The 25,521-nt window shown below is 41.4% G+C and overlaps 1 protein-coding gene across 7 annotated transcripts in view; it reads right to left on the minus strand.

The window, feature by feature from the left end:
* The window catches only part of TERT (telomerase reverse transcriptase), an 80,505-nt gene that overhangs the window by 53,994 nt on the left and 990 nt on the right, over positions 1–25,521 (minus strand). For 5 of the 7 annotated variants that reach the window (XM_088445706.1, XM_088445707.1, XM_088445709.1 and 2 more), the window contains exons 2-6: positions 13,868–15,524; positions 8,645–8,840; positions 5,353–5,539; positions 3,731–3,913; positions 1,324–1,485 (exon numbers count right to left, since the gene is read on the minus strand). In XM_088445706.1, the coding sequence (XP_088301832.1) occupies positions 1,324–1,485; positions 3,731–3,913; positions 5,353–5,539; positions 8,645–8,840; positions 13,868–15,524 (2,385 nt within the window). The remainder of the gene's footprint in view (positions 1–1,323; positions 1,486–3,730; positions 3,914–5,352; positions 5,540–8,644; positions 8,841–13,867; positions 15,525–25,521) is intronic. The other 2 variants (XM_088445713.1, XM_088445711.1) reach the window with 2 other exon arrangements.

Consider the following 25,521-nt stretch of genomic DNA (forward strand, 5'->3'; position numbering starts at 1 on the left):
ACTCAACCGCAGGCTCCGGCTCGCAGTGGCGATGGTCGCGATGGTGACCCACAGCTATACGAGCGTCCAGGAGGACGCTCCATAATTATGGAGGACGGCCCTCATTCAGAGCGTGCGCTCTGCTCAAAGCGTCCGGCTCTGAATGAGGGCCTTTGTACCTAGACAAACCATCTTGCAATGCAAGAGGAGCAAATACATTTATTGTTTTTGTATGCAGGGTAAATGCTGGCTACTTTTGTCTGTAACTGTTAAATGCTGGATAGCATTATTTTTACACTGTAATTTAAATTTAAGTTTGAACACACCCCTCTCAAATCTAAATATTTCCCACTTGCAGTGCAACATGGTTTTGCAAAGGTGCAAAGTTAAGGTCTCCAAACATCTGCCAGCCATTTTCCCATTCGAAACCGGAACCATCGTCAGGAAATCAGTAAAATTCATAACTTTAAGAATCCCTGATTTGCTAATGCAGATCATATTTTGGTCGGGAACGGCAAATCAGTGAAATCCACATGTTGGATTTCACCGATGCCCAGACCCCAGTTATGTGTGGTGAGGTCAATGCATGCATACATGGAGTTGGGTCTGAGTGCTGGGAGCCTGTCTCACCCCTACTCACTGTAACTCTCCTCTCACTACACTAAGCTTCAGTGTCCATTTTCCTACCTACATCACTGTGTCTTCTCTTGCTGCTGCTGACTAGAAGCTCCGATCTCTAAACACTGCAGTGCACTCCTGGTCACATGACACATCCAAGGTGTCCATCAGTGCTCAAGGCACGCCTCCTATACACTGAGGCATGCCTCTTAGCTCTCTTTCTGTGCAGCTGGCTGCCTGTGGTGTGGCCCCGCCCCCAGCTCTGCAAGAGGATCTGACTATACAGAAGCGAGGCTGAGCTGTTGTTGCCTCATCTCTCTGCAGTCCTAGGGAGCTCCACAAAGCTGGTGGGTGTTACATTTTCCTTCTTTTTATAAATAAAGAAGCATAGTAATTTGGCTGGGACACTTGTCCACATGTAGATTAAATTAAAAAACACACCTTCAAATATATCTTTTTTTTATTAATTTATGGTTCACAGTTATTTGTTTTGTAAAATTCAAGTCCAATCTCCCATCAAATTCTGCAAATTATAATATCCATGATTTAAAAAAAATTATAAATAAAAATAATAATGCATATACAGTAGTACAAGTTCCTCAATACAAGTGGTAAACACTTTCCTATATCACAGTGCGTACACCTAATTTTCTTTCTTTCAATCAATCCATTTTTTATTTTTATAATAATACATTAAAATACAAAAAAATTTTTAACAGTTTTTACATGTCGTTTAAAAGATTTTCTAATCCGCCCATTTGAGTCCTTCCACAGCATGGCGTAGTGGCGTATGCAATAAACTTCTTCAATGTCTGGATTTATTACTTTTGCGATCACCTCCTTAAGCTTTGAATGGGGAATGGTATCAAATGCCCCCTTCACATCAGTCTAGAAAATGAAAACATTATGTATGGTAAATTACTAAATGGCACATAAACAATAAAATAAAAAAACTGCCTGCAAATAAGCTTTTACAATGTAGTTTTAATAATGAATCTACTGTGCTTAAAAAAACCTGTTAGAATAATTTTTAGATTTACTTTGATTTATTCCCCAAATTAGGCTTGAAATGAGGGTTGAGGGTTGCTTGGACCATAGACACACTGGGGTAAGTCAAATCACAGGATTTACAGAGCACAAGTAAAATGTCAGCTCAGAACCTAACTCCATTGAAATCAATTTAAAATTGGCTTCCTTCACGGATTTCTGCTTGCAACCTTAATAGGGCTTGGGTATGGGTTCTCGGAGATCAGGATGCCGCCGGTAAGAATAAAGACAGCAGCATCCCGACAGTCAGAATCCCGACAGCTGTAGGTAAGTGTCACAGCGCTGCCGAATCCAGGTCCCTCTTAAATGGTTCGGCGGTGCTGGGGACCGGACTAGCATGTTACATCGGGCGGGAGATCCCTGGCGCCCGCTGTCAACTGCTTTCCCCCTTCCCCGGCGGCTGTGTGCAGGTGGCCGTGGCTTCCTTAGGAGCGCGCGCGTGCGCCCCTCTGCTAAAGATTTAAAGAGACAGGCGCGTAGTTAGGGAAGTGCTGATTGGAGAATATGTGTACTCTGACCTATTTAAGGAAGTTCCTGGGAGCACTTCAGTGCCAGAGTATAGGCTCCATTACCATACTCCAGAGTTCCTGCGCATATCCTGACTATTGGTTCTGATCTTGGCTTGTTCGTGACTCTGATTCTGCCTAACCCCTGGTTCTGTGTTGATATCTGGTTCTGACCTCGGCTATTCCCTGTGACCCGTTTACATCTGCTCCCAGGTACCGTCTCGTCTGTTTGGTTCTGACCTGGCTAGTTGACTACGCTAAGCCTTCTGCATCCCAAACCAAGTTTGCCAGCACCTCCATAGGGAAACCTAACATTAGGGCCGCGACCTGTGTGTCAGACGCAGCCAAGTCCATACCTTCTTGCGAGGGTCCCTGGTGAAAACCACCGGCACATTAGACTCCGCACCTCAGGAATAGGTCTAGCCAATCCCTGCATTACGGGTAGCTTCCACAATCCGTCCGAGAATTTGTGACAGTAAGTATACGAACACTAACCCTAACCCTCCCTCCCCAGTGCCTAAACAGGGAGAGAGGTACAATAATGAGTGTTTGTAAACAACAGTGAAGCAAGTTTGGGGCTGCATTTCAGCAAATGGAGTTGGGGATTTGGTCAAGATTAATGGTGTCCTCAATGCTGAGAAACGCAGGCAGGTACTTATAAATCATGCAATACCATCAGGGAGACGTCTGATTAGCTCCAAATTTATTCTGCAGTAGGACAACAACCCAAACAGAAAGTGTCATTAAGAACTATCTTCAGCATAAAGAAGAACAAGGATTACTGGAAGTAATGATATGGTCCCCACAGAGCCCTGATCTCAACATCATCAAGTCTGTCTGGGATTACATGAAGAGACAGAAGTATATGAGCAAGCCTACATCCACAGAAGATCTGTGGTTAGTTCTCCAACCACCCTGCCTATTTCCTTCAAAAACACACAAGTGTACCTAAAATAATTGAGGCTGTTTTGATGGTAAAGGGTGGTCACAGCAGATATTGATTTGATTTAGATTTCTCTTCGGTTCATTCACTTTGCATTTTGTTAATTGATAAAAATAAACTATTAACACTTCTATTGTTTTAAAGCATTCTTACTTTGCAGCATTTTTTCCCACACCTGCCTAAACCATTTGCACAGTACTGTAATATATATATATATATATATATATATATATATATATATATATACACACACACACACACACACACACACACACACACACACACACACACACACACACACATACCAAATGCTATAGCATCATATTTCATACTGTAATAGGAAGTACTACTGCATTATTGAATGCTGTGGGTTTATTATACATCCTTTGACGTAACATACAATATTTATCTTTCGGATATACATTGCTCATATTTTTTCCTGTTGAAGAGTGATTCTGCTGAAACGATAATTTATATTTTTATAAAAAAAAATAAAAAAATAAAACACACTATTAATATTTTTCCATTATAAGACATTCAGGGTTCTTCCTCCATCATGCCCATATACAGTACCTGCTACCTACATACTAACTACATAGCACAGGTATCCACCTTTTAAAATAAATGCTCTACACACCTTTACAAAATAAAATGGAACACTTTTTGAATTTGAATCTTGAAAATCCATTACAAATTTCTTCCATTTTTTGTAGATGTCATTCAAACCAAATACAGAGGAACCTATAATGTCAGAAGTCTTAAATCGCTCATAGTTCAGAACAGCAAAGAGGTTCCTGACTTGAGCATTGAAATGCCGAATCTGAAAATAAATTAGGTAGTTATGTAAAATCAAACATGAAAGCAAACAATGGACACAAACCTGTGATAAACAAGGGAGTGGACCCCATATACTGTATAGAACATGACTCGCTTGTGATTGTTTCTTCTTATGATCCCTGGATGCTATGGTGCTGTATCTGTCTGATTGTTCCTGACTTGGACAGACCCTAATTACTGTAAACTGATTTGGAACCTTTTAAGGGAAAAGGGCTGCTATAGATGACGGGCACACAAGCCTATTCACTGGATTTATTTATAGTGAACCCAGGTGTAATAAGATATCATACCATTACCTCCGAAATATTATTTTTCATATTTAATATTCAAGACTGTGTAAGGATGAGAGACTATGTAGTTATGGGATAATTATATGTATATGATGCAGGTCTGTTCAATATGCGTCAAGTACATACTAGTTTATCCAACGCTCAATTAATTTGAGGAAGGGGTATTATATTACACCCCCTTTTTTGAAGGATATGGTTGGTAATCAATTGTGGTGATAAGACACACTGTATTCTACACCAGTGGGAATTGTAACAATATTTAGATACCAGGAGTATATTCACAATAGTGCGATATTGTATTATAGCACAGTGATACAAAAGCGGAATAATTGTGGATAACACACAGTTTTAATAATTTTATTTGTATAATAAAAATTAAAAAAATATTTCGCTGTTTTACATATGATCTAATAAAAGTTATATTTTAACAATTTTCTTAAGGTCACTATAGAATTGGTTATGATCTATGTTTAGCCTGATAATGCCCCGTATAAGAATACTTTTTCTTCTTTGTTCTAATTGTGATTATCCCTATTCTTGGGTGCACCTCCCCTATAGCAAGTATTAAATGATATAGGATATTTACTTGGGAAAGGCAATGATTAGATGAGGGTATATGCGGATATCTTTTCCTTCTTAAATATTATGGTTGCATATTATGTTAGTGGATGAGAACCGTATAGAATAGCACATAGCATCATAAAACAATATCAAGTGTCACACAGCAGTATAATATTTGGACTTACAGTTTTGCCCTGTGCCCATAAAACACCTAGACTAAATGCATAATTGTATTGGTTTCAACCCAATCTTAAATTAAAGTATATTTCATTGCCCCCTAACCTTACAGAGGAAAAAATACAAAGCCACATTCCTTTACACGGTCAAGTTTTGTATATTTATTGCATTTTGTGTGTGTATTTCAACAAATTTGTGCTAGTACACTGGCAAGACAATGTTCTGCAACATCAATATTCAAAAAATTGCAACAAAACTGTAAAATATTAAAATAAATAAATGCATAATTAGAATTATTTGAGTATATAAAAAAAATAAAAATAAGTGTAGGTCACACCTAAGGAGATAGTGACAGCAGTGTTGACGAAGGATAGAACATAACCAACCGATTTACCTTTTTTTGCTTGATTACTTTGCTTTGTTGTGCACCCCAAGTATAACAAATTTTCGCTATGGGACGCAGTCCATTTGTTTTTGGTATGAATCGTAAGGTTGACACTAAAGGAGCATTTTTCTGTTGTTGCAAACGATCTACCTCATCATTTGACATTAAACGTAACTTTACATTTGTCAGGTGTTTCCTTTTTAAAGTAAGAATTAAAAAAAGGCATAAATAGCATTTTAACTCACAAAGTTCAAAACAGTTTTAATAACTACATAAGAAATTTAAAGCTAGAGGATCATATTTGGAGCCCCAAACTGTGACCCCACATTATCAAGGCTGCGGGCCTTATATGCTACTTGCATCACTGCTTTAGGGCTGATTAAACACGGATTGCAATTGCAGCGTAATCACAAGCAAAGCAGCTGCGATAATATGTTAATGTCTGCCACCATAGAAACGCCCACTACTGCTTTCTCACATCCGTAATACCTTGCAGTCCTGCATATACATCGGTAACATCGAAGCACCGTCACGCACAATTACAGCAGGTCTGACCTGTCTCAGAAATTACAAGTCTTGTTGCATGCAGTGAGTACTTTGTAGGCAATCGCAGTGGCTAATTAATGCACGCCCATACAACGTCATTCAAACGGACAGGCACGCCTGTGTTTCTGCAGCCACTCCCCAGTCACCACCCCCAATCGCTTACAGCCTTTCACTCACTCTACAATGGATTCCTATGTGCGTGCATAATCGAACTGCGATCGTGGCGCACACGCAATGCAGTGCATGTGCAACAAGTGGCCGATATGCATACGCGGTTGCAATTGCGATCTATGTTGAATCAGGCCCTTAGACACAGCATCAGCAGCAAAGCTAAATTATGTTAATGCCGCAGGAGGCCTCTAAAGAAAAAAAAAAGACACCTTCTGCCGACATTGCAGATCTGAGTGTGCTGCATCCGAAAATGCAGCATCGGGTCCCCATCGCGACCATCGGTAACGATGGCTGCAGTCATCACCCATCAGAGAAAGCCTAAGCTTACTGAGAATGGGCAACAGAACTCCTCTCACGGGGACCGGAAATTTGTGTCGGAAGACGCGGACCCTGGCCTAGGCACTCCCACAAAACAGAGGCAACATCCATTTTGGAAGAACAGTCCCAGTCGCTGCCTATTCCTCCCTACAGCTTGTCAACTGTGGCGCCAGGGCACTGCAACCAGGGTCACAGTGCATCGCAGCACATCCACACCTCTGCCCCGGCGCATGCTCAATCTGACTTGCATGCAAACCATCAGCTTTGTGTACAAGTCTAAATCAGGCCCTATATTTATGAAGCTTCTTGGATTGGAGCTGAAAATTGGCACTAACATTCACTAGAGAGCATGCTGGACTATAAACTGAATATTCAGCTCCATGCCTCCACTTCGTAAATATATTCCTAAGTCTCCACTAAAGCAGACTAATATTAGTAGAAAAGTCATTTGAACCCCAATGACTCAGAACCAGGGTCAGGCTACAATTAGGCAAACCAAGGCAATGCTTATGAGGCTCCTACAACACTAAATTAGTGACTTTCCACATTATAAGAAGGGGTGTGCTTTGTGCTTCCACTGGCATTGCTCAGAACATAATTGTGCATCATCATTTAACCAAAAATATAACAAATTTGTTAATCCATAGATATTAAATTGTATATAATCATATTATAGTATAGAGCAGTGGTTCCCAAACTGTGCACCGTGGCACCCTGGGGTGCTTCAGGACACTTGCAAGGTTTCCCCAAGTTGGTGGTCCAGTACCAAATCAAATTATTTATGGTCAATGTAATGTAAATATGTGGACAAACAGAAGTGCAAACCTGTTCACCACCACATAACTGACCCTAAGGATGACAGGTAAGCACAATATACTTCACTTTACTTAATTTTTTTTCTGAATTTCTCAATAACAGATTTAAACTTAGGGGTGCCGTGAAAACATTTCTGATACTCTAGGGTGCCGTGATTCAACAAGGTTTGGGAACCTCTGGTAAAATGTCATCACCTATGGTGAGGATTTCATGTTGGTTCATATCTATTACAGGTAAGAAAATGAATATAAATCTGTCATGTTGCAAGCCAGAAATGGGCGATATGAATAATACTCTTTCGTGCTGTGCACACAATGATCATGGACAAATGTTTGAAAATTGCCACGTTATATGGCGACAGTTGACAACTATATAAGCATGGAGAATGAGCAGGTGGAAAATGACTATAGTCTCTGAGCTGTCATAATACGTGTATCCATTTCAAAGTACATTATGGGCCAGAATCAATTAGCCGGAAAAAGCCACGGTTTGGCGTGAAGTTTTCGCAAATGCAAAATTTTCGCACAAACATGCGTATCGTGCAATCCTGTTGTCTTAGTTTTCGCAAATGTGAATTCTCCATAGACAAAAACCTGTGAACTGTTTTCGCCATCTCAAAGCAGGTGAAAAGTTGTGCAAAATCCATATTTTTGCTTAAAAATGTGGGGATTTGGTTCAGAATCCCTTGGACACCCCCTAATGACAAATTAGGCAAAATAATTTTTAATTAGCTTAATTTGGCCAATAATGGCATTTCAATTTTAGGGTGACATAATTAAAAGTAGTGGAAAATGGGTTTAAAGTAGTGGGTCAGGTATTTTGGAGGGCTGTATGGATGGGACATGTGCTTTATACATTGCAGGTGGCTGCACCTGGTCTGTTTTAAAAAAAAATTAGAAGTGCACTTTTTGGATTTTAAAATATACCTGCACCCATTTTAATGTACTCCTAATTTAACTGCAGCATTTATTTTGTTAAAAAAATAGCTTTTTATCATTCTTCCACACTTATGCAATTTAAGAACCCCAAATACTTTTATTAGGGCACTAATACACTTCTAAATTGATTACCTGTCAGTTACCTATTTTATTGGGTACAGACAGATTTCCCCAAAATGTGCTGTACTTTTCACAGGTTACTCCTCAAAACAGTTATAGTGCGAATGTGTTTTCGCATCTTTTGTAATTGGATAGTGCGAAAAACGGGAGCGTGCCTAGACAAAAGATGCGAAAATATCGCACAAAAACAAGCGAATTGTGCAAAAACTTCTCCGACATTAAGTTTTCGCTTTATCGTGTTTAACCGAATTCCATGTCTGATTATTGTGTGCAAAATAAGTAGAGTGAAAACTTAACTTGTTCTCATAAAAGGCTTGGATTTATAATTTCAAATCAAGACACAATGCAAAACAATATTCCTGGAGCTGAACATGAAGATTAAATTGTCTTACTGTAATCCAATGTTTTGAAGTTTTCTCCAGATGCATTTTCTGTAAAAGAAAAGCCTGTTTTTCTGAAACATGCTCTCAGTGACATAAAAGAAAGCTTTCAGCAACTGTGTAACATAAGTGTCCAGAAGCCAATACAGGAATTTGGAAAGAATTCTCTCTCGCAGCAAGTGTTCAGATGCAGGAACAAAGTGATTGCCTGAAATGTAAAGATATGCATTGCTAATGGCATCTGCGTACATACAGTATAAATACAACAACGTAAGGACAATTCATCAAAGGCATTTTCAACATTTTATCTACTGTAAGCAATAACTTGCACCCAGAGACAGAACAAACTCCAATAGTCCCTTACCTGTTAAAGGCAATTCAATGGTTATTTATATTGGGTTGTTCAATTAATACTCATGATACATGTGGGGAGATTTATTCATTTAACATTGAGGGGCATATTTAATTCTATGCGAAAAGTCCCATACTTTTCGCATGCCTGACTTTTCGCCGACATCACTGATTTTCAATGCGAAAAAGCATCGCGCATTTGCCCGCTTTTCCCCGTATTCAATTAGAATTCTGCGAAAACGGGACCCGGCAAAACTCTAACATGCGAAAAGTACTGTCAGATTTGGGGAAATCAGCCTGACACCCCCCAAATGATGCACTGACATTGGGGATCACTCTAGTTACCCCCGAATAGCCCTGCTGAAGCTATTTGGGGTACTTAAACGCGCTCGATAGCTGCTATTTCGCGTCTTTGCATAAGTGATGAGAATAGCATTTAGCTGGGTTTTTTTGGAATAAATAAGTAGTCCCAGCAAATTTGGGGTACATGAAAATGGGTGCTAGCATATTTTTAAGTTGCTAAAGTGAAGTTTTAAAAAATCGAAAAAAAAACACCTTCTGCAAGCACCTGCAAACTTAAAAAGACCTGGGGCATAGTTGGGGAGCCCCCTGGAGTCTATTTGATAGTGTTTAAGTTTGTCCTCCAACTTTGGACTTTTTCGCCCCCAAAATGAGGAATTAGGAGGTGCTAGCCTTGTGCAGACTGATGGTATGTTAGGTGACAGTTTTGAGTTACCTCCCTATCAGTGCGATCCCATGGTTGGGAATTGTTATGGTGGGGAGTTTTTGATCCAGTAGCCACAGTTAAATCTGTTGGCCCATGTGAACACCCATTCTCATACAGATAGTTGTTCAGCACATTGAACATCCTGTGCTAAATTCAGTCATATAATATTATAACTAGATTTAACTTTTATATAAATGTATTTCAGATTTTTTAATATTTTATTATTCATTCTTTTTCTTAGCACATGCACATTTTAATTTGGCTATTTATATTATGTGTAAATTGGATGTTATTTTAAATTGATATCTTAATTTACACCATCTTTATTTATTCACTATGAATCAACACAGTTTGTAGCTCATATTTTACTGTTTATGTATTTTAATTTATTTTCTTTTAAACAGTAAAAATCACTTTCACTGTCAATTATTTTTACACATTTATGTTTCATTCATTAATTTCAGACCATTGGAAACCTTCTTCATTTTTCACTTTGCACTCTTATCACCATACTATGATCACTTATTCATAAGATTTCTTTCAGCACTGCACCATTCTTAATATATTAATTTAATTTTTTATATTTATTAATTAGTTTATTTTTATAATGAAATCAACTGACTGATTTTTATATGCATTATGATTTGCATTAAATTGACCATTATCGATGCGCATTATAGAATATGATACGGAAATTATATACATGTACATACCGATTCTGGAGTATTTAACTATCATAATTTTCTAAACTATCATCCTTAATCATCCACTGTCTAATGGATTCTCTTCAATATGATTAATTACTGCTCTTCTTCTTTCTCTATTTACAATGATAATATCTCATTGGTGGATACCTATACACGTGATAACTTAGAACGAGAGAGAAATGGGTATTCTTATGAATACCTCCTATTGGCTAATGAAAGCATGTGACTTGTATGAACCATATGATTGGTCCTTCTATGTGAATATCAGACACCCTCACGGCAAACTCGGGTTGCCTTGACAAAACTTTAGTGGTGAAACGTACGTCGGCGGGTAGAGTAGTTTTCACTACTCAGTATCGTGTCCTCTTGTTAATGTATACATAAATGGCGAATGTAGCCATTTTTCCACCTGCACCCAAGCCGCGAACAATTAGTGATGAATGCTGATCAGTGTACCTATATATGATCTCTATACGTTACCATTAGGGAGAGCTGCCGCTACCAGTGAACTGGGCAGAATTGTTGAAATATTCATCATTCATTAATATGTCCGTTCACACACAAATACTTTAATGGTGAATGTAGCCATTTTTTTCTAACTTATACATCCACAGCATTCAGTAATTGATGAACGCAAATTGCTGTTTCTATACATGTTCTTTATGTGTGCCTTTTGTAGTAAGATCTGCCTGTATTAATAAATCTGACAGGATCAATGATCTCTATGCGCTACTATTAGGGAGAGCTGCCGTCACTAGTGAACTGGGCAGGAATACTGCTGAAATATTTATCATTTATTATCATGTCCGTTCACATATAAATATTTAAGTGGTGATTGTGGCCGTTTTTCCTAATTTACACATCCACAGCATTCAGTAATTGATGAACGCGGATTGCTGCACCTATACATATTCTTTTTATATGTGCCTTTTGTAGTAAGATCTGCCTGTATTAATAAATCCAATAGGATTGCTGCTGAAATATAATCACAAATGATTTATTTAGAGAAAGCAGTCCTCCTTATCAAACTGCAATAATATATTGGGTAACTACAAACCTACGAGTGAGGCTATATATATATAATATACCCCAACCCAATTTTGGGTATGAAAGAATATTAATTCTTTCTAACTAACGGGTATCAATTAATCTATCATCCTCCTCATGTATTATGTATTGCTTTTTCTGGGGAGTAGCACATGAGTAGTATAATCATCTATGTACTATCGTCGGTAAAATCCTAGCTTTCTTGTGGTGTCTTATTAGATACATACAGACAAATCAATTGCAACAGTGTTTCTCTTTCAAGAGATTATTGAGCAACTGAAACTATTGCAGTATCTAAATTGCTATATTAGACTTCATATTGGGAGATATTTATCAGTCTCCAGACAATAATTATTATGGCAGAAATCCTGTTTCTAACTATGGTAGTGATATTTCATTAATTAGCAATTATACATACTGTTGCGCCACTCTCATGGTATTAATACACAAATACCATAATAATTTTATGTACAATTCTTGATTACTCTTTAAATCAGTGAATAGCAAATTTTGTCTATGCAGCACAGCACTTATTTTGCTTAATGTGGATGAAAAACATACTCTGCTCTCCCAGTGATAACATAGAAGTATTCAAATAAATAGATGGTGTATTTTCAGGTGGAAATATATGACTTATGATTTAAAATACTTATAGAGACACATACAATTTATCACATTTATTTAATTTATTTTTACGTTTGTAATGATGTTACTGATAATATATTTCATTTCACTTTAGTTCTGTTCTTTTAATTATTTCAATAAAAGTTATATTTTATTAGGATTCATTAGTGCGCCAACTAAGAGGACATTCTTGCTCTCTTCTTTTCCTATTCAATTGTTTAGTGTCCCTAGGCAGCACCCCAACTATTCTATCAATAATACAATTGGTGACTTATAATTTGGGGTATTTTTCTTTTTGCCTTTTTGGTTTAAAATTTAACAATGTATTAACCAGTGCAGAAGTCTCCCATTTCCCTGTTTCCTTTTATTACTCATAGTTGGGGAACCCCCTGGAGTCTATTTGATAGTTTTTAAGTTTGTCCCCCAACTTTGAACTTTTTCGCCCCCAAAATGAAAGTACTTTTTTGGGGTGACCTAAAGAGTTTTTAAATCTTTTTCTTTACGCAGTTTACCTTTGGAGGTTTGTCCCAAGGGTGCAGGGGGGTTCCCGCAGCTTTGCACCCCAAAACCCTAATTCTGCACTTTTATTCGACACCTATTCATAGGCAAAACTTTATCGCAGGTCCCATTGCATTGAGTTTCCGCACCGGCGAAAAGACTCCGAAATTGAATTCATAGGAAACTTTTCGCAAGGCGAAATGACGTCACTCGCGATACTTTTCCGCAGAAATTCACTTTTCGCACCTAATTGAATACGGCCCACAGGCAGAAGCATATTGCGGTTTAGCAGACTTCAATCTATAATTATCATTAGTGATTCAGTGGCTGTGTTCTGTCGCTGATTCTATAGCATCCATGTATCTATAGCAATAAAGAATGCTATTTCTCAATATGGCAAAGGGTTCCAGTGATATGTGCATGCACAGCCAGAGCTTTAACCTGGAGTGGATCCAGCGAAGCTAGTTATAGGTAACACCATCTCAAGATGATGTTCTATAGCGGCCAAGAGCCAGGTTTTTGGTGCTTGATAAATTGAGCTAAGCCGCCATCCCCATAGTGTTCTATCATAACAGTGAGGTGGGGAAAGTAGAGTAAGGACAGAGGAATATCTTATTAATACACCATTAACCCTTTGCTAAATAGTGAGAGGTGATGATAGTGTCTTTTGTCTACATTAATGCTGGCAAAATTGCTCTTCGCCACTTGGTAAATAGAGACCTTCATCTCTTGTAGAAACATTCCTGAGAGCACATACTTACTCTACTAAGACCTAATAGAGCAACTTAAAGATGCTTACAGTTCTGCTCCCAGGGCAATACCTTAACTGTACAGTTATAATAAGGAATGTGATCAATGTATCTGCATGGTGGAAACCACAAGTTGTGTAGCTTAGATTGCGTCTCTCCACATTTGCTGAGAAAGCGAACACATGCATCTGACACATCTAGACAGACAAAATGGGGATGGAAAGGTGGGCTAAAGTAGGCCACGTACCGAAAAGGCGTGCTTATGCAAAACGTTTATACATCTGCAGAAGTACATGTATATGCCTATTAGGAGTCATATAGTTTACATCTGCTATAGGGCTGGATAAAATACATGATGATTATGACTTGCCAAAAAGTAGGCGCTTACACTGCCGATGCAGAGGTGTCATTTACAGCCATTTTGCTACCAACTGTGCCTCTATGTCTGGATCAGTAATCTTAACAACACAGAGAAATTACATGCACTAATGAAAGGAATAATATCGCAAAAAAAGAAAAGCTGTTAACTCACTTTTTTTTAGTCGTAACCAAGAACAATCTTCCACTCTCATCTTCCACATTACCTCACCCAAAGAAATCTTCTCAAACTTGGCCGAATGAATCATCATTTTCACATTTTTTAAGAAGCGACACTTGTTGTGACTGGAACCCCACAACATTTCAGGCACCAGTCTGTGTAGACATTCCCTCACAAACATATAGACCTGCCAGACACTATTATGCTGTTTAAGAAGAGACAAAACATTTAATTCACTTATAAACTTTGTATTTTGTTTCTCATGTTCAAAATTTCTTTTACTTGTCATATGTGCTACATCTTGCAATGAGTGAATGACGGTGTTACTGGCGTGAGAGCTCTTTCTTAAGGTGTCACTATTATCACACGGATCAGGCAACATTTGGATGTTTGAATCATCACTTTCCTTTTGTAGCTGAAGTACCTGACATTTATCTTTGTTAAACTTTTCTTGCATGTTTCCTTTCTTTCCATTGAGCACAACAGGACAATGTTTTTTCAAAAGTGCAGAGTACGGACATTTTTTGTGGTTTTGCAGTAATTCTTGAAAAACGTGTCTCATTTGCAAGTATCGCTTAGGAAGTTTATTATTACCTCTGCTTTCAAAGGGACACTGCAAGTCAACGTGTTGCTCAAATAGATTACTGCTCAGGAATATTGTTTTGATAAGACTCAGGCTGCCACAGGAGTTACTATCCAAACTATTTAGTACAAAGTTTTTCAAAAATGCTGTTTTATAAATCTGACCAGTGTACAAAATTTGACCAAAATCAATTAAAGTCTTTGAAGGCAAATGTTTATCTGGAGTTGAGGTCACAGAACTGTAGGAGGTGTCGTTATTTTGAGGCAAAACAAAATCACTTACATTGTATTTATCAGCAGTGATATTTTGTTTTTTTGAAAGTGATTCTGCTGCCGGGGACATGTCCTGCATGTGTAAGCATGTATAAGCAGCAGCTGCAGGGTTTTGTATTTGCTTTTCAGTAGCAAAACTGGATTGAGCCTTTTGCAGTACTGTTTTGCTTTTCTTAGCTGGTGTATCACATATATCAATATCAGATGGCCTTTTTCTGCACTTGGATTTCATGGTAACCTCTAAAATATTGTTGAAATGGTTTAATATTTCATTCGTGGGATTTTCTGTTCCCTTTTCAGTCATCACCTCAGTTTGCTCTTTTTCTTTTATTCTTCTAGATTTTTGTTTCCTCCACCTGTTTATTTTCAAAGAGCACATTTTATAAGGTCTTTTTTGAACAAACTGAAATAAAACATTCCTTTCACTGAGCAAGTTATAGTTACTTTGTTTAAACCAGACGGGTGGAACGGATACCTTGTTGGATAAGTTGTACACTGGGTGTCCACTAATTTGATAGCAACAGTTGGGCGGCACAATCATATAGAGAGAACAGTGTTCTAGCAGATGCATCATTACATCATCCCCCACCCTACTAAGGAGGGTTTCCCAAAGGACACTAGTACAAATAGTTGTGGTTGTTGGATTAGGTAAATAATTGCAAACATTTGTCGCAAACATGGCACGCAATGAACTCTTTTCATCAACCAGACCATAACCAAATGCTAGAACATTACTTTTCTTCTTTTCACAAATCCGTTGAATCACTCGGGCTACGACTTCTCTTTGAGTTGACAACTAAAACAAAGGAAAAAAGTTCTATATTATAATCTTCTCATATAATCATTTATATTGTTTTGATACGATAGGTGATCCAGTAGTGGTGTCTTGCCTTCTCAGTGGTCACCTGGTGTATTCCGATAGTTGTGACAATGAACCCATTTCCTGACCGGCAACATGTGCATAATTATTATTATTAAAAAATATATATCTTTCAAATATATATTTCATGTCAGCTTAAAATTACACACTATCTGGGCATTTACAAAAATAAAATATTTATAAATAATCATAATAAATTCTAAAAAGACTTTAAACAAATAAATACACCACAGAAATAAGAAATACTACTCTGTGTTATTTGAATTACTGTTCCAATTGCACATAGTAATATGCTGGTGTTTTACAATACCATACACCTAGATTGAGCAAATAGCTACTCCTTGAAATGAGATTATGAATCGAGATTTACTCCCTCACCGATGGAGTAAAAAGATCAGAGTACAGTAAGGACATTCAGAATTGGAGACAAAGATTTGCCTGTCAGTAGCCATAACAACTGTAGATGCCTATAGGCTGGTGCAAATTCACTCTAATGATGATGATGAAGATGGTCGCCAGCACTAGATAGCCTCTTCAGATTGGCTGATTGCAGATTAATCTTTGAAGCTTTCTTCATTGGTCGTGCCTATATTATATGATTTTGTGATTGTAATTTTTTTTTTATTATTAACTAGATTCATTTGTGAAAGGAAGATAAAATTGGTGCATTATAAATTAATTTTTATTTAAATGAAACTTAAAAGTGAATGCACTCTCATCATACAAAGAAAGACGTTTACATGTTATGTAAGCCTGGTGGATATGCTACTGTTGCAGAGCTATATGCATTTTCAGACACGTATGACTTATCATAGGGGTGTAAAATGGCAAATTTTATGTGCAGCTTTTTACACTGCTCTCTTTTGCCGCATATGTATCCAACAGCATGAGCCCCATAGTGTATTTATTAAAGGGATAATATTCAGGATATCTAAAACTAACTAGTTTCTAAATTGCTAACTAGGGGCCTAATGCTTTGGACGCAGCTGCTATGTGCATACATGCTAATGCTGCAGGAAGCGTCTAAAGGAAAAAAGACGCCTCCAGCCAGCATCAACATTGTGACCATCGGGTTTGCATACATCTCTGAATCAGGCCCTAGGAATGGGCAATATAACCAAAAACCCGTAGCAATACCAAGGTTACATTAAGTGATTATTAACACAGAAATACTGCACTATTACAAGGGTCATTATCTCACCAGTATGCCACTGGAGTAGACACATCATTACAGATCAGGCCCCCACTGCAAGTGAGATTAAGCTGATATTTATAAGTGAACTTTAAAACAGCGCAGTTTAAAAAAACAAAAACAAATAATACTTCCATATTACTTTCTATTTCCAGGTTATAGTTATAAAAAAAAGAAAAGAAAACTATTTCTACCTCAGAAGTGCTGAGCTGTCGCCTTCAAAAGATGAATTTTCTACCCTCAGAAGACATGTCAAGAGTCTCTAGCCATGTGTGTGTATTATTAAGCGATGTGATTAGCTGGATGCAGTGTTATGTGCAATAGAGATGCTGTTAATGGGGAGAGAATGCACAGGAGAGACTTGGCTGTGAGTGCTGTTTCCTGGTCCTGGTGGTCTTGTTTGATGTGCTGATGATATCTTGCAAGGTGTGATCCATGGCAGAATTCTCCCAGAAATCATTAAAGACATTCCTTTCCATTTTCAGCTGGCCTGGGCTGAACATATAGCTGGTCAGTCACCCAGGAACAGCATAGGATAAAGATCACATGACTGAATAGAGGGGATGACACTACTAACACAAGTAAGAGGAGGGCGGTATGGACACATTGGGGGAGAATCAATTGTTTGCACCTCCCGTAGCTCCTGTCTAAACTGCACGGGAGCTGTTCACTTGTATGGGCGACCAGTCCCTTTCTCGCTTGAGAATGCACAGTATTAGCCGCATTAAGCAGCTTCTTCTGCGCAAGGTGCCGGGCGTGCTGCAGTTACGGCACACCTGGCCCTTTGCAACCAGTTCCAAAGTCCTACTTTACACAGATATCTGCTCCACCTCAGTAGGGTGCGAGCAGAAATCCACGATAGGTGTAGCCTCAGGACAATTGAATAGCTCCCATGCATTTTAGAAGGGAGATATAGAAGGTACAAACAATTGAATCTTCCCCATTGTAATGGTTATGAGGTGACATGAGGGTAATCAATGAAATTGGGATAAAACGTAAAGGAGGCATTGACAAAAAAAATAGGCACTTATATGGAAATATTGATAATGGGGGGGCACTGACAATATTTCAAATGTATACTGATTGCACACACCTGGCTGACAGATTAATACCGATGTGCAGTGATCAGCATGTATCGAGTGTGTGATATGTAGTGTTCACTTTAGGTCCGGCGCCAGACCTAGAAAGGGGCACTACTGCTGCGTGCCTTTTTCTAAAATGACATGGGGTCCCCCCTAAAACAGAACCAGCCCCGGACTTTCCATAGCCAGTCCTGGTTGTGTAAGTACAGGAGAAAATTGCGTAGGGTTCCCCCTGTACTTAGCACAACCAGAACTGGGCTCTGATCCTGTCCTGGTTCTGGAATTACAGGGGAAAAATGCGTAGGGTTCCCCTGTAATCTCCAGAACCAGCCCCGGACCCTTTCTAGCGGGGGCTGATGCCACAGCCACAGGGAGACCTTGGGGTGTAGGTGATGGAACTGAATCCGGGCACCACACAGTTAAAGCTTTCAGCTCCCAGGATGCACTGGGTCCATTCTCCCTATACACCACCCCCGAGCCAGAGACACCTCAGTTCGTAACAAGCCAAAGGCCGGAGGAGGATAAGAGAGAAGGAAGACTGGTACACTCAAGAATCACATTCTCACACAGGAGACGGAAAACCGGTGACCAGCAACATAGCCCATATGAAGCCAGGTGCGTCAGGGCGGGTGCCCTGTGGACCCTATGGACTTGGAAGAAAGAGCGTTAACAAAGGTTAAGTTCTTACCATAAATCTCAGTCTTCTTCAGGGTCCATAGGCTCCACAGAGAGACCTTGGGGATGTCCCAAAGCAGTCCTTTTAAGGGTGGGGACGCCCCTGCACTGAGAGGAGAATCCTGAGAGGTGAAGGTATCAAAGGCATAGAACCTTAGAAAGGTCTGGACAGAAGAACATGTGGCCGGCTTACACAGTTGAACAGTGGAAGCACCACGGCGAGTTGCCCACGAAGGACCCACAGACCGAGTAGAATGAGCATTAACAGAAGTTGGCACATGCAGGTCCGCCTGCGTGGAAGCTTTTGAGATAGTCATACGAAGGCATCTAGCCAATGTTTGTTTGTTGGCTGGCCATCCCTTCATGTGAAATCCATAGAGCACAAATAAAGAGTCTGATTTCCGAAAGGAACTGGTATGGTCCACAAAAATCCTGAGGGCGCGGACCACATCCAAGTAAGCCTCAGGTGCCGAGAAGTCTGGTGATTGAAAGGCCGGTACTATAATCTCCTGGCATGACTCAGTAGCACGAGCATCTTTTATGCAACTTTTTACCTTCAAATGTATCTGAATCACACAGCGATGCAAATTCATAGCACAAGCAGCTTCTGCGGATTAAAATTATATGCAGCATGCCTATGTTCTGTGAGCCAGTGCGGGTGTATCTGCACCCAAAACACTACATTATAGTATCAGCGACTGTTACAACGTAGAGATTTGCTTGCAGATACACCTGCACTCGCTCACAGAACATAGGCATGCTGGATATCATTTTAATCAGCAGAAGCTGCTTGTGCCAATAATAATAATAAGACCGCAATCATTTTGGTGAATACCCTTGGAGCCGTGGAGAGGCCAAAGGGCAGAGCCTGAAACTGGTAGTGGTGTTGACGTATAGCAAACCTCAGATACCGCTGGTGTGAAGGCACTATAGGAACATGAAGGTAGGCGTCTTGGATGTCCAGGGAAACCATGTATTCCCCAGGTTCCATTGCCAGAATAATGGAACGCAAGTTTCCATCCTGAATTTAGGAACTCTGAGGAACTTGTTCAGCAACTTTAAATTGAGGATAGGCTGATGAGACCCATTGGGTTTCTGCACCAGAAACAGAGTAGAATAGTAACCCGTCCCGTGCTGAGAAGACGGAACGGGAACAATGGCCCCTGCTTTCAGCAAGGACTCTATTGCTTCCTGAATCTGAAAGGCCTTGGTCTTGTCCTGAGAAAGATTCATGCAGAAGAACTGATGTGGAGGTCTGTGACGAAAGGAGAGGGCGTACCCCTGAGAGACCACTTCTCGAACCCAGGTATGCGTGGTGGTGTTGTACCAGCACTGGGCGAATTGAAGAAGTCGGCCCCCGACTCTGGGATTCCCCAGAGCGAGGCCCATCCCATCAGACAGGTTTATCCTCCAGTTTGGAAGAAGGGTGTCTAGCACTCCACTCTTGTTTCTTAGGCTTAGGGGCGGCCTTGGTCGCCGACTGCCTCGGGAAGGACTGTCCTGTGGACTTTCCCTGAGTACGAAAGGACCGAAAAGCAGAGGTCCTAGCCTTAGAAGGTGCAGCTGCCGAAGGTAGAAAAGCTGATTTAGACTTAGCCAGGGTATCCACAATTTTGTCTGGGCCAAATAATATCTCCCCATTAAAGGGTAAGGCCTCCAGGCCTTTCTTGGAATCTGCATCCGCTCTCCAAGAACGCAGCCACAAAGACCGGCGAGCAGACACCGATGAAACCGATACTCTGGAAGTCAGAAGACTGGCATGCTAAGACGCTTCACCAATATAGGAAGCGGCATCCCTCATCTGTCCCACTAAAGCTCTCTGCATTTCCGGAGCATCCTCTGGAAAAATATCTTCCAGTACATTGGCCCAGCTCTCAAAGGCCTTAGCCACACAAGAGATGGCCATGGACGGACGGGCCACCGCCCCTGAGAGAGAATAGATCGATTTTAAACAAGTCTCCACTTTCCTGTCTGTGGGATCCTTGAGGGATGAAATGGACAGCAAAGGCAAGGTAGCACTCTTGATTAAGCGAGTAACATGAGAATCCACCGTGGGCGGGGTTTCCCACTTATTGCAATGACCTGCAGGAAACGGATAACTAGACGCTAAACGTTTCTACGGCTGGAACCTCTTACTAGGTGACTACCAGGCCTCCGCCATATGATCAGTCAGCTGGTCAGATAGGGGAAAAACCGCTGGTCACCTTTGTCTGTTTAAAATTTGGATACTTGGATTAAGGAGCTGGTGCGTCATCCTCTATATCAAGAATGGACCGCACCGCCCTTACCAACGGCGGCACATTAATGGAAGACTTAGTTTCCACCTCCCGGACAGGGGAATCCGAGTCAGAGTCCTCAAGCAATTCCCCATCATCCGAGGACGCCTCCGTCTGATATTTGTGAAGACTGGGATGACATAACAGGGTGTTTAGACGCCTTCTGAGGTTTGTCACTACGTAACATTGTTTGAAAGGCCGAAGATGAGGCCGCCAAACTCTGGTCTGAACTGGAGAACACATCCACCCATGGTGGTTGAGCCGCCTGAGGGAGACCATGAAAGGGAATAAAAGACTGCTGCGTCACCGGAGGAGACTGAATATACATAGGTAACCCCGTATATGGACTAGCAGTCTGAGACCCAGGGGGAGACTGCAATAAATGCGGTATACCCGGTGAATGGGGGATGGCTGGTTGGGGCAACCCCCAATGGGGGAGAGCAGTTGGGATGGAAGCCAGCACCTGGGAAAACACCGCCCAAGGAGGAATAGGGAAGTTCAGTTTTTGACTCCTGCGCACCCACAAGTATGCAGCACATAAGCCCACAGATATGGCACCGTGTACCACACAACTGTATGTGACCGACCTCAAAAATACGTGAATTTATATAAGTGAGGTCCGAGAAAAGCCCCTTCCCCCACACACCTGCCAGGGCCATAGGAGAAGGAAAGGGATAGTTATAGACTAACAGTAAGTAGAAAAAAGCAGACAGTCAGCACTAGCAAAAGTGAATACTCACTGCACCTTGTCACTACAATCAACCTGCCCAGATTCAGTGTCTTGGAGAGCTATAGTGCTGTCCTTTAGCAGGGGAGAAGTACACAGGGGGACCGGCCGCACGCTGCCTGGGAGATCTGCGCTGCCACTGGAGAGAAGATGGCCACCGGAGACCTCAGAGGAGGAGTTGCCACAGGAGGAAGCAGCTCAGCGTCGCCAGACCCGAGCAGAGAGGTGCGCTGAGCTGAGGGGAGGAACCGCTAGACAGGGAAGGCTGCCTCCGGGACGCCGCTTCCCGCTGCCGGCAAATTACTCCCTGGTGGTCTAGTGGTCCCACGGGTTATTCCTCCGGAGAGGGGGAGCCCGCCGCCACTGCTAGCGCCTCCGGTCTGTCCCCAGAGACAGTAGGCATGCGACTGCATATACACGCGGGTCACCGCAAGCAGTGACCCGCAGCTTACCTGATCCCCGGCACTCTAGCAGCAGTCGAGGGAGTCCCCAGAGCCCGGCTAGTACAGACTCTGGGGTCCCGCCGCGATCCCCAGATCTGTACTGGCGTCGTGGCGCCAGCGGGGTGTAGGACCGGCAGCTTGGACGTCCAATGGACAGTCTGATGCTGCCGTTCTGAAGAGTCAGTTTAAAAATAAAAAATTAAGATAATAAAAAAAATAAGCTTAGGGGCTGCTAAGCAGCCCCCCTGCACTAAGGGCTACCCGACTCCGGCCGGGAGCCAACTAAAACTGAAGGGCCTGTGGCTCGGGGGCGTGGTATAGAGGAGGATGATCCCAGTGCATCCTGGGAGCAGCAAAAGCTTTAACTTCGTGGTGCCCATGGATCCAGATCCAGCTATACCCCAAGGACAGCCCTGTGGACCCCCTATTGACCCTGAAGTAGAAACCCCTGAATATACCTGTATGTTAGGGCAAAGACAGAAAAAAAGGGAAAGATATATGCTTACAGTAGAATAAAAAACAGACAGGCAGCACTAGCATTAGTCACATAAAATGCAGAAATAACATAACTGCAAACTGGCACTACAATCAACTACACAGACTAAGTGTCTGGTAGGTTATAGCGCTACATACGCTGACCCTGGAGAGAGGTATGCAGGGGGACCGGATCACACATTTTCTTGGGAGAGCTGCGACTGCACCATGAAGAAAATGGCTAACGGAGACCTCAGAGGGGGTGTGTCGGAGAGCAGCTCAGGGAAGCCAGACCGCAGTGGAAAGGTGTGCTGAGCTGAGGAGCCGCTTAAACAGGGAAGCTGTCTCCCCAGGCCAATTATTAACCCCTGGGGCACTAGTTACCCGCACCAAATTGTCCCTGGTGGTCCAGTGGAGCGCGATGGCCAGAGCCTGCGTCCACACTCAGCCACCTCCGGTCTGTCCCCTGAGAACGGAGGTATCGACTGCCATAATGCGTGGGTCCATTGAAGTCAATAGAGAGCCGCAGGGTAACTAAAGTTTATTTTGCGGTTCCCACTATTGACTTCAATGGAGGGAGCAGTTCATTGGCTGAGAGAGGCGGGGGCTGACCTCTCTCAGCCAATGAACGCTCAGATACGGCTCTGCAAAGGCAGAAGCCGCGTCTGAGCTCTTCATTCAGGAGGTAACAACCATCGTGGTTGTTGCCTAGTACGTGGTTCGTGTTTAATCGTTTTTTTATTCTACGAAGACCATGGATTCCTACAGGGAGAAGGGGACCAGTCCAGATAATGTAGGGGAGTATGTGTGAGTGTGTATGTATGTATTAAAACTTTACTATCACGGTGTGTGTATTGTTTATTTAAACATTACAGGTGAAATACAGGTACCAGCGGGCCCCCAAGTACCAGCATGTGGGGGAGGCTTGCTGGGACCTGCAGTTCTACTGTAAAGACAAAGTTTATACCTTTATTTTATTACACTACACTTACACTATCAACCCGCCACCCACCGCCCAAGGGTGGTGGTGATAGTTCCGGGCTATCAGCCTAAGCCAGGGGTACCCTGGAGAGGATCCCTGGCGTGGGCTAGCGGTCAGGGCTGATGCTTCGGCTGGGGGGCCCGGTGAAAAAGTTCCCCTGGCTGTTGCATCAGCGCCCCGCTAGAAAGGGTCCGGGGCTGGTCCTGGAGATTACGGGAGAAGCCTACGCATTTTTCCACCTGTAATTCCACAACCAGGACAGGATCAGAGCCCAGTTCTGGTTGTGCTAAGTACAGGGGGAACCCTAGGCAATTTTTACCCCTGTACTTACACAACCAGGACTGGCTATGAAAAGTCGGGGGCTGGTTCTGTTTTAGGGGAGGACCCCACGCCATTTATTAAAATTAAATTTAACTATTTCTAAGCTTTTTACAGTGAGATACTTGCAGGCATCTCACTGATGTATGCATGCATCTGAGTGAAAACGAACTGCTCATGCTGAAAATGAAAGCATGAAGCAGCTCTATTCAGTTGGCGCTTAGTAGTTTGTTTTGAAGTGAGATTTGCTGTTCGATTTGTACATGAACATGCCAAATCGAACAGCAAATCACTGTTCTAAACCGAACCAAATTCGATTTTGAAAATAGTTCTAAAATCGAATTTTAGTAAAATGTGGGAAAGTTCTAAGCTGCATTCAGCAGCATGGCATCGTTCATCTCATAGTCCCATCTGTTGTGTTACACAGCAGATGGGACAATGTGATGAAGGACCCTCAGGTACGTGCAATCAGAACAATATACAGTCAGGTGCATAAATATTGGGACAGTGACAGAATTTTCATATTTTGGCCTCTATTCACCACCACAATGGATTTGAAATGAAACAAACAAGATGTGCTTTAACTGCAGACTTTCAGATTTAATTTGAGGGTAATTACATCCAAAATCAGGTGAACGGTGTAGGAATTACAACGGTTTCTATATGTGCCTCCCACTTTTTAAGGGGCCAAAAGTAATGGGACTATCAACTCAAAAGCTATTTCATGGACAGGTGTGGGCTATTCCTTCGTTATTTCATTATCAATTAAGCAGGTAAAAGGTCTGGAGTTGATTCTAGGTGTGACATTTGCATTTGGAATCAGTTGCTGTCGACTCTCAATATGAGATCCAAAGAGCTGTCACTATCAGTGAAGCAAGCCATCATTAGGCTGAAAAATCAAAACAAACCCATCAGAGAGATAGCAAAAACATTAGGTGTGGCCACATCAACTGTTTGGAACATTCTTAAAAAGAAAGAACGCACCGGAGAGCTCAGCAACACCAAAAGACCCGGAAGACCACGGAAAACAACTGTGGTGGATGACAGAAGAATTATTTCCATGGTGAAGAAAAACCCCTTCACAACAGTTGACCAAATCAAGAACACTCTCCAGGAGGTAGGTGTATATGTGTCAATGTCAACAATCAAGAGAAGACTTCACAAGAGTGAATATAGAGGGTTCACCACAAGATCTAAGCCATTGGTGAGCCACAAAAACAGGAAGACCAGATTAGAGCTTGCCAAACAACATCTAAAAAAGCCATTACAGTTCTGGAACATCCTATGGACAGATGAGACAAAGATCAACTTGTACCAGAGTGATGGGAAGAGAAAAGTATGGAGAAGGAAAGGAACTGCTCATGATCCAAAACATACCACCTCATCAGTGAAGCATGGTGGTGGTGGTAGTGTCATGGTGTGGGCATGTATGGCTGCCAATGGAACTGGTTCCCTTGTATTTATTGATGATGTGACTGCTGACAAACGCAGCAGAATGAATTCTGAAGTGTTTCGGGCAATATTACATACTCATATTCAGTCAAATGCTTCAGAACTCATTGGACGGCGCTTCACAGTGCAGATGGACAATGACCCGAAGCATACTGCAAAAGCACCAAAGAGTTTTTTAAGGCTAAAAAGTGGAATGTTATGCAATGGCCAAGTCAATCCCCTGACCTGAATCCGATTGAGCATGCATTTCACTTGATGAAGACAAAACTGAAGGGAAAATGCCCCAAGAACA

Source organism: Taudactylus pleione, unplaced genomic scaffold (assembly GCF_031769625.1).
Source record: "Taudactylus pleione unplaced genomic scaffold, aTauple2 ptg000386l, whole genome shotgun sequence".
NCBI lineage: Eukaryota > Metazoa > Chordata > Amphibia > Anura > Myobatrachidae > Taudactylus > Taudactylus pleione.